Raw genomic sequence first — 10,339 nt, forward strand, 5'->3', positions numbered from 1 at the left:
GGAACTCATCTGTGCCAAGTCCATTCCTCCTGAATAAGTGAAGATGCAGCAGCGAAGCGTGCGAGAGGTATACGGCTTCATGGAGTTAGCTAGCGGGGAAAAAAATGGCTGTGCTATCAAAGCAACGCGCTCATACCCACAACAAAAGATGCTGCAAACCCAACTGTTCTATCGCAACGCTGCCAAAACTTGTTTTGATGGCAGGCAAAAGGGCTCTCCTTACTGGAAAGTCACCGCAGAGTGTATACAACAATGTACCACCGTTACTGAGATTGGTTTTTGGCTCTAGTCAAAAGGCTTAATAAAGCCGTTGTCAGTTCTTTCTTACCTCAATCACCATTTTCCCCTTTTCATTTTGCACCCTCTGTATGGTAGGTACAGCACAGTTCCTGCAGCAGCAGCAGGTTCACTTTCTCATCTGCAGTCTGTCCGCGCTAGTTTATGACGTGCCAACAGCAGTACAGCCATTAAATGTTGAGTTCATGCCATGTGAAGCCTCAGATTGCGCACAAAACTGCTCACCCTTTCCTCCACCTCACTGGCAATTAGAATTTGATCTAAACACATTTGTACACTGAAATTTTGTTTTTCGGTCTACCAGACTTTTCTAACATTTTCACAATCCCCTAAGAGTCCAAAAAATTGGTTGGCAATGGCATGTGTCGCCAGGTGCTGGTTTGGTTTATTGGGGTTTAATGTCCCAAAGAGACTCAGGCTATAAGGGACGCCGTAGTGAAGGTCTCCAGAAATTTCGACCACCTGGGGGTTCTGTAACGTGCACTGACATCGCACAGTACACGGGCCTCTAGAATTTCTCCTCCACAGAAATTCCACCGCCGCGGCCGGGATCGAACCCGCGTCTTTTGGGTCAGCAGCCGAGCACCATAACCACTGAGCCACCGCGGCGGCAAGTCGCCAGGTGCTGCCAATGCATTCAGCTACAACAGACCTTACATTGTTACTGTTTTTTTTTTTCAAACCTTGTCACCCAGCCATCTACATGCATTCGTGTCTGTGAAAAGTACCGCCTTCTGTTTATTTGCTTGTTCCATACCAGCACCTACTTTCATCAAAATACTGAGGGACATTTGCACTATGCTGCATTTAGAAGCCATCGCTGTAAAACTTGCACAACAGCAGCAGAAAGCAAGAGAGACAGGCACGTACCGGCGCAGGTCCGGGGATGCCATACAGCGAAGAGGGAAAGGCGGCTGCTGCGGCTGCTGCTGTTGGCGCAGCTCCTGCATGCTGGTGTGGTGGCTCGGCGGTCCACCACCGGACCCCTGGCCATGCACCAAGGGCAGGCCACGCAGGAACGGGCTCGGGCAAGAGTCCCGGCCCAACATGGCACTGCTGCCCAGGGGACGGGGAGTGGAAGGTGGTGCCGGCTGCTCCCGCTGTTTTGGAGAAGGCGGCGGCGGGGGCTCTGGTCGCGGCACAGGCAATGAGCTGCTCCGCTTGCGCGGGCGCACCTCACGTGACTGCTCCTCTGCTATGCCTTGCAGCCTTCAAGGAGAAAAAAAAAAGAAAAGGATGGCATAGGGGAGAGGAGAATGGCAAGACAGCCTGGTTATATAAAGGCAAAAAATGAGTAATGGAAACCTCCAATATGCCATTTGTAGCATATCCCACGCAGGATCAAGCAACGTTTTGAGGAGATTCTCACACCTGCACTTTTCATGGCTAAAACATACTCCATGAAAACGACACTACATTGCACCTGCATGGATGGTACACGGTTTTGCTTTCATTAGGAAAAAGTGAACTGCCGTTTTATGTCACAATAGGGTCTGCTGCTAAAATGTGGCAAACTTGGGATATACAAAAAAGCTCACATCTTGATATCATTAAGATACAATAACTTTGGTGACAGGCCTAATCAAGAGGCCTGTCACTACAATAACTTTGGTGACAGACTCAAAATATCAAAGTGACTTTTGGGCACAATGTTTGCTATGCTAAAAAATGCAAGGGCATGCAACTGCACACCTGTTTAAAAGAAATTGCAGAGCCCAGTGAACACCTTCTTCCAGCCACTGAGAGATGAAGAGGCATCTCAAAACAGACACATCAAGGTAGGTGGCCATGCAAATGTCTGTCAAGGCTTCCTTCTTGACCCCTTCCTCTATCTTCGGAGTCGGTCTTGCGGCCAGCTCCCCCTAAAATGTCAAAAAAATTGTTTCCTTGTCCACATTCGCATAGTCAGTGAGCAACAAGACACTTTTGGTGAACTGCATTTACTGAGAAAAAAGCAAGTTTTAAGACCCTTAAGGTATTCCCAACACAATCTGTGCATTAGTCTAAAAAATAAAGTACTACATAACCTATTCCATGCGTTACTCACACGTTTATCAGAGAGCATACAGAGGATGTTTCACACAACTTATGTTCTTTTAACACATAACATAGCCTGCATGAAATTGACTGAAACTAGACAAGTGCCGCACACTCAGATATCTGATGTCCCTTGAAATAAATTCGCACCAAAACAGGCGTGCAGCTTGTACACAAGATACTTCAAATTGCAGCCAGTACATGTACACAATGAAAGTCTATTCCTTTTAAATCTGCTATTGCAAAAGCAACTGCAGCTGCAATGTTAAAAAAAAAAACAGCCAAGAACCATTTCGCATTCGACAAAGATGTGCCGTGCGTTCGAAGTGACATAACTTTTGTTTACAGCACTTTGTGCCACATGTTTGTTTCTGTAAAACACCTCTTCACTAGTGTACTATCAGCAATGAATGAAACGCGAACAAGAAAACTGAGCGTACATCTCAAAGACACTGTAATACGAGGTGTGTTAGAAAAGTAATGAGACTAATTTTTTTGTAACAATTAATTTTATTCTTTTTACACATCAAGGTTATCCCCTTCAAAATAGCACCCTTCTGCATTTACACAGTGAGGGAGACGTTGTTTCCAATCTTCGTAGCAGCTCTGGAAGGCTTCTGCTGGAATATGTTTGAGCTCGTCTGTTACACTCTTCTGGATATTATCCAGAGTACCAAAGTCACGCCCTTTCAAATGGGTTAAGAGCCGTGGAAATAAAAAAAAAATTCACAGGGACTGAGATCCGGTGAACAGGTGGGCTGAGGAACCACGGGGATACTGTTTCTTGCCAAAAAATCATTAACAGACATTGCCGTGTGACAGGGATGAAGCCTCCATGTCCGTGCAACGCCTGGTCACACACGTGCAACCCGTTTCTTGAATCTTTCAAGAACTTCACGATAAAAAGTTTGATTGAGAGCTTGTCCTGGAGGCCCAAATTCCTTCTGGACGATCCCCCGACTGTCAGAAAAAAAAAAAATGAGCATCGATTTAATTTTCGATTTGCTCATTCTCGCTTTCCTTGGACGGGGAGACTCTGTGGTGTGCCACTCCCAACTTTGGCGCTTTGTCTCGGGATCATATTCAAAAATCCACAGTTCGTCACCTGTTATAACGTGATTGAAGAATTCTGGCTCCCTCTCTAGGCACTCCAGAAGTTCAAGACACACATCTCTTCTGTTGTTCTTCTGCTGAGTGGTGAGGTTCCTTGGAACCATCTTCGCGCACACTTTCCACATACCCAAACCCTGTGTTAAGATTAGATAGACGGTAAAAATGTTCAAATTCAACTCCTGACTCATCATTCTCACCGTGACTTGACGATCTGTCTTTACAAGAGACTTCACTCTTTTCACATTGTCATCCGTTCTTGAGGTTGATGGTCATCCCGCATGAGCTTCATCATCCACTTCTTCTCGGCCTGCTAAAAAGCACTTGTGCCATCTGAACACTTGTGTCCTGGATAGTGAATGTTCTCCATAAGCCTTTTGCAACTTTTCATAGGTCACTGTAGCGGTTTCACCAAGTTTCACACAAAATTTAATGGCGAAGCGTTGCTCATACTTTTGCCTGTCCATATTCATAGCGCACATGACAGACACAACTTCTTTTCAGACGCTCTCAACAATCGTATAGCAACTGCAGCAAGTTCAAACTGGTGCTGAGTCAAGGGCACGATTCAGCCTAACTGCCGTATGAAGGGGGCGACAGCAGCGATCTTGGTTCCCGCACAGTGTTGCCAGTCTCATTACTTTTCTAACACACCTCGTATTAGCGCCTGGAGTGGAAATGCTGGCGAGGTTGATTAACACTTCTGAAGAAGAGTCTTCATGCCTTTGAAGTCAAAAGAACCTGAGCAAGTATTGAGCTTCCCCGGGCTAAAATATTCTTATTTTGCGTTTCGTGGCTCAGCTGTCTTGTTCACGTTTTATTCCTTGCTGATAGTAATTTAAGAAAACGCAGTTCAATGCTTACTGTCTAAAAAAGACCAGCACATCACATTTCTTACCTGAGACTTCGAAGGGCTTGGGCGGCATCCTTCCACAATGGTTACCTTTGGTTCACTCTCTTTGGCAACAGGCACATTAGCTTCCGAGTCAGTAGCTTCTTTCTGTGGCACAAAAATTCAGCAATACATGCCCAACACTGCTGTACTAATGACAGTACAGAGTGCGTCAGACTTGTGTAGAGCACTGAAATGGTACTGAGCACTGAAATGGTACTCTGTGTGGTCACCTGGCCACTGCTGCTGAGTTTTCAAGATAATGCTTGCTTGGAAGTGCAGTCACATGAATCTACAGGCCATGCTTAAACCCACCAGTGCCAGTCTGGTTCTGCTTTTTATTACTTGCAGCGCACAAGTGTGGTGCACACTGTGGTCACTTAACATCAGTGTAAGTCATGATGATAGAACCAATATGCTCACTGCAAACCAAAATGAAACAAAACAAAATCAGCACTGGCATCTTGAAAATGCGTACGGTGAGCCCACTCTTACACACACACACACAGAACTTACCAACACTGGATTTAAAATAGATGAACTTTGCCAACATACAAGGTAATTTTACACACATTTTTCGCACAGTCCCTGCCACGGTAGGCCCTCTTGAGGCTAACACACAAGAAGAGTGGAAAGTTAGAACATTCTCAAACTCAACATTAGCACAGATGATCAAAATAGCGTGATCAGAGTGAATACCGCTCTGACCACGTATGGTCTGAGCATGGTCTTTACACAGATTCCTCAAGAACTTCAGCCCATGCCCCCCCCCTTTTTTGTTGATTTCTCTTTAACTAAATGCCTAGAAATGTCATTACTTGATGCAAGTCATTAGGAAGTAACTAATTACGAGCACACAGTAACTGTATGACAGACTTTGACAAAAATCGGGCAACTTTACGCAGGCAGGTGCAATGTCGGTGGTAAGACACCTGGTTTCCCATGATTCTGTGTTAGCAGCAACATTCTATTTTTTTGATGTGTGTTTGTAGGCATTGTGTTTGTAGGCATCTGTGGAAATGATAGATTGATGGGAATCTGATGAATTTAATCATCTGGAATTTTTCTGAAAGTAGAATATGGTAATGAACAAAGCTCTGCTGGTGCCTTGATGAGCTTGCTCTCACATCCGCTCAAGAAAGCTAGCACATCAATCGCTGTGGCTCTTGCAGAAACATGCTCGTACATTTGGATGAGAAGAGTCGACTGGTCATGATCCTGGTGCCTGCTGAAAGCAATATTACCATACGAATATAAACGCGAGTTTCTTCTTAAATCATCTACTTCTGAAAGCAACTGGTGTTATATATTTTAAACCAAGCTGCAAATATAGCGTGACTTCTCTTTTCGCTGTTCTCTGAGATACCCACAGCAAGCTCACTGCGAGGCTGGTGAGCTGTGAGGTACAGCCAACCTCTAAACACGTTGGGGTCATCGAGGCAAAGCAAAGCATACACTGCCGAGGAGTTGCTATAAACGCGCAAAGGTGCGAGCCATTGAGAAAGAAGGCAAGGGAGTGAAAGAGCTGTGGGGAGTAGGGAAAGGAAAACGGGTGAATGGGCACAGAACTGTGCAGCACGCCAAGCAGCGAGCAGAGGGTCAAGAAGCGGTGGCAGGGCAACTACTGCTGCATGAAAGGCCACATGCATTAATGTGCGTAATGGTTCTGGCTGGATACATTGCAGATTCTTTGCTCTCACTTCATGGAATTTAAAATTTTCAAATACAGAAAATCCACATGAGTTTAACCAAGCTGAAGTCTCCTCAAGTGATCCACTAGTGTTCCAAACTTGCTTCACATTTAATCAAATTTAATAACGGCACAGAACACACAAGTCTTCAACATGTTTGGAATGTTGTTTTCTTGAAGCTTCACTCATAACTTGAAGCTTCACTCACAACTTGAAGCTTTACTCACAATAGCAGATGCGGATGATGTCCTGCTTGCCAGTGTGATGTCAGGAGAACCATGGTCGCTTCCCTCATTCTCGTCAGCCCTAGACTTCATGGGATCTGGGAAAAGCAAAAATATACATCAAAACATTCTTTGTATATGCCCAACAGATCAGAACACATGAAAAGATGAGCACAATGACAATTTTATGTTCTCAGTTTGAACACAGCAGTGTTTAGCTTATACAGTTGTATCATGTCATACATAATGTCAACCATAATGTCAACTGTGGACAGTTTGCAGGCCAACCATGTAATAGAAATTACAAACCTGGATATTTCTACACTGCATGACCTCTTATTAGACTTCTATCATTCTCTCCACACCTTGACTTTCCCCACCTACCATTTTTTGACGTCTGTGTTGTGGTTTCATACAGGCACAAAAAATTGACAGATGATTACGACAGCCAGTAATGCAAAATTTGAATACAGCTTTTCACGCATATTTTCATCACAACTGGCAGGTGGCGCGTTACGCTGCTAGCCACCCTCCAGGATCTTCCTGCAGCAGCCACCTTTTGGTTGTTCATTCCTCTGCTTTCGCAGCAGCAATCTGCTGCTACCTGACACAGTTACCTGTCAGGAGGCATGCTACAAAAACTATGCTGAAAATGACTACGAAGCAGAAGGCAGGAACGGGCCCCCAAGAGCTGTGCTCTAAAAAAAAAACACAATGCCCACCCTACAGCTTTTCATACAGGAGTCATATTTCCTTCTTCTACCAATTGAGAGCTAGCACTGAAAAATGAGGTTACCCTAAGTGCAAGGTTACCCTAAGTGCATTTACAGGTGAACACTCTCATATTTTTCTGAAAGAAAAATCTTTCTGAAAGAAAACTCAGGACAGAGAAGGACAAAGAAAACAAACCAACAGGTTAGCTTAGGTTTGATTTATGGGGTTTAATTTTCCAATAAAGGACTCCAGAAATTTCAACCACATGGGCTTCATTAACGTGCACTGGCATAGCACAGTTTGAATTTTGCCTCCATCGAAATTTGACCAGAGCACACAGCAATGGCCTGGAGAGGTTGGCTCAGTTGCTTTGCCTGCCCAAAGTAGGCAGGCAGCCTTTTTCGCTTCGCTTTGCTTTGCTTTGGGGTTTGGTTTGGTTTGGGGTTTAACGTCCCAAAGCGACTGAGGCTATGAGAGACGCCGTGGTGAAGGGCTACGGAAATTTCGACCACCTGGGGTTCTTTAATGTGCACTGACATCGCACAGTACACGGGCCTAGTTTAGTTTAGTTTAGGTTAGGTTAGGTTAGGTTAGGTTAGGTTAGGTTAGGTTCTAATAAGGGAGTAATTACTCATTGGCATCCACCCAAGCGCAGCCATACGGCTACAAAGGAAAGCTATACAGCTTTCTCAGAAACTTCGTAGTTAAAGAAAAATTCGTCCTGGTCCGGGGTTCGAACCCGGAACCACCGCCACACCGGAGCAGTCGCTCTACCAATTGAGCTAACCGGGACGGCAAGCTTATGGTAGGGCGAGAGCGAATTGATCAGTAACTCGAAGTGGGAAGAGTGTTGGTCAAATGTTTAGGGGAATCCCCCAAGGTGGAGTAGAATTCTAATAAGGGAGTAATTACTCATTGGCATCCACCCAAGCGCAGCCATACGGCTACAAAGGAAAGCTATACAGCTTCCTCAGAAACTTCGTAGTTAAAGAAAAATTCGTCCTGGTCCGGACCCGGAACCACCGCCACAGGTTAGGTTAGGTTAGGTTAGGTTAGGTTAGGTTAGGTTAGGTTAGGTTAGGTTAGGTTAGGTTAGGTTAGGTTAGGTTAGGTTAGGTTAGGTTAGGTTAGGTTAGGTTAGGTTAGGTTAGGTTAGGTTAGGTTAGGTTAGGTTAGGTTAGGTTAGGTTAGGTTAGGTTAGGTTAGGTTAGGTTAGGTTAGGTTAGGTTAGGTTAGGTTAGGTTAGGTTAGGTTAGGTTAGGTTAGGTTAGGTTAGGTTAGGTTAGGTTAGGTTAGGTTAGGTTAGGTTAGGTTAGGTTAGGTTAGGTTAGGTTAGGTTAGGTTAGGTTAGGTTAGGTTAGGTTAGGTTAGGTTAGGTTAGGTTAGGTTAGGTTAGGTTAGGTTAGGTTAGGTTAGGTTAGGTTAGGTTAGGTTAGGTTAGGTTAGGTTAGGTTAGGTTAGGTTAGGTTAGGTTAGGTTAGGTTAGGTTAGGTTAGGTTAGGTTAGGTTAGGTTAGGTTAGGTTAGGTTAGGTTAGGTTAGGTTAGGTTAGGTTAGGTTAGGTTAGGTTAGGTTAGGTTAGGTTAGGTTAGGTTAGGTTAGGTTAGGTTAGGTTAGGTTAGGTTAGGTTAGGTTAGGTTAGGTTAGGTTAGGTTAGGTTAGGTTAGGTTAGGTTAGGTTAGGTTAGGTTAGGTTAGGTTAGGTTAGGTTAGGTTAGGTTAGGTTAGGTTAGGTTAGGTTAGGTTAGGTTAGGTTAGGTTAGGTTAGGTTAGGTTAGGTTAGGTTAGGTTAGGTTAGGTTAGGTTAGGTTAGGTTAGGTTAGGTTAGGTTAGGTTAGGTTAGGTTAGGTTAGGTTAGGTTAGGTTAGGTTAGGTTAGGTTAGGTTAGGTTAGGTTAGGTTAGGTTAGGTTAGGTTAGGTTAGGTTAGGTTAGGTTAGGTTAGGTTAGGTTAGGTTAGGTTAGGTTAGGTTAGGTTAGGTTAGGTTAGGTTAGGTTAGGTTAGGTTAGGTTAGGTTAGGTTAGGTTAGGTTAGGTTAGGTTAGGTTAGGTTAGGTTAGGTTAGGTTAGGTTAGGTTAGGTTAGGTTAGGTTAGGTTAGGTTAGGTTAGGTTAGGTTAGGTTAGGTTAGGTTAGGTTAGGTTAGGTTAGGTTAGGTTAGGTTAGGTTAGGTTAGGTTAGGTTAGGTTAGGTTAGGTTAGGTTAGGTTAGGTTAGGTTAGGTTAGGTTAGGTTAGGTTAGGTTAGGTTAGGTTAGGTTAGGTTAGGTTAGGTTAGGTTAGGTTAGGTTAGGTTAGGTTAGGTTAGGTTAGGTTAGGTTAGGTTAGGTTAGGTTAGGTTAGGTTAGGTTAGGTTAGGTTAGGTTAGGTTAGGTTAGGTTAGGTTAGGTTAGGTTAGGTTAGGTTAGGTTAGGTTAGGTTAGGTTAGGTTAGGTTAGGTTAGGTTAGGTTAGGTTAGGTTAGGTTAGGTTAGGTTAGGTTAGGTTAGGTTAGGTTAGGTTAGGTTAGGTTAGGTTAGGTTAGGTTAGGTTAGGTTAGGTTAGGTTAGGTTAGGTTAGGTTAGGTTAGGTTAGGTTAGGTTAGGTTAGGTTAGGTTAGGTTAGGTTAGGTTAGGTTAGGTTAGGTTAGGTTAGGTTAGGTTAGGTTAGGTTAGGTTAGGTTAGGTTAGGTTAGGTTAGGTTAGGTTAGGTTAGGTTAGGTTAGGTTAGGTTAGGTTAGGTTAGGTTAGGTTAGGTTAGGTTAGGTTAGGTTAGGTTAGGTTAGGTTAGGTTAGGTTAGGTTAGGTTAGGTTAGGTTAGGTTAGGTTAGGTTAGGTTAGGTTAGGTTAGGTTAGGTTAGGTTAGGTTAGGTTAGGTTAGGTTAGGTTAGGTTAGGTTAGGTTAGGTTAGGTTAGGTTAGGTTAGGTTAGGTTAGGTTAGGTTAGGTTAGGTTAGGTTAGGTTAGGTTAGGTTAGGTTAGGTTAGGTTAGGTTAGGTTAGGTTAGGTTAGGTTAGGTTAGGTTAGGTTAGGTTAGGTTAGGTTAGGTTAGGTTAGGTTAGGTTAGGTTAGGTTAGGTTAGGTTAGGTTAGGTTAGGTTAGGTTAGGTTAGGTTAGGTTAGGTTAGGTTAGGTTAGGTTAGGTTAGGTTAGGTTAGGTTAGGTTAGGTTAGGTTAGGTTAGGTTAGGTTAGGTTAGGTTAGGTTAGGTTAGGTTAGGTTAGGTTAGGTTAGGTTAGGTTAGGTTAGGTTAGGTTAGGTTAGGTTAGGTTAGGTTAGGTTAGGTTAGGTTAGGTTAGGTTAGGTTAGGTTAGGTTAGGTTAGGTTAGGTTAGGTTAGGTTAGGTTAGGTTAGGTTAGGTTAGGTTAGGTTAGGTTAGGTTAGGTTAGGTTAGGTTAGGTTAGGTT

At 43.9% G+C, this 10,339-nt stretch overlaps 1 protein-coding gene across 5 annotated transcripts in view; it reads right to left on the bottom strand.

Moving 5' to 3' along the window:
- Positions 1-10,339, bottom strand: part of unc80 (unc80, NALCN channel complex subunit) — a 139,197-nt gene that overhangs the window by 113,681 nt on the left and 15,177 nt on the right. For all 5 annotated transcript variants that reach the window (XR_016283020.1, XM_089544604.1, XM_089544603.1 and 2 more), the window contains exons 7-10: positions 6,255-6,349; positions 4,343-4,444; positions 1,990-2,159; positions 1,168-1,506 (exon numbers count right to left, since the gene is read on the bottom strand). Coding sequence is in view for 4 of the 5 variants with exons in the window: in XM_089544604.1 (XP_089400730.1) it covers positions 1,168-1,506; positions 1,990-2,159; positions 4,343-4,444; positions 6,255-6,349 (706 nt within the window). In the remaining variant the exon portion in view is untranslated. The remainder of the gene's footprint in view (positions 1-1,167; positions 1,507-1,989; positions 2,160-4,342; positions 4,445-6,254; positions 6,350-10,339) is intronic.

This window comes from Amblyomma mixtum, chromosome 5 (genome assembly GCF_055824585.1).
Source record: "Amblyomma mixtum isolate Tamu chromosome 5, ASM5582458v1, whole genome shotgun sequence".
Classification (NCBI taxonomy): Eukaryota; Metazoa; Arthropoda; class Arachnida; order Ixodida; family Ixodidae; genus Amblyomma; species Amblyomma mixtum.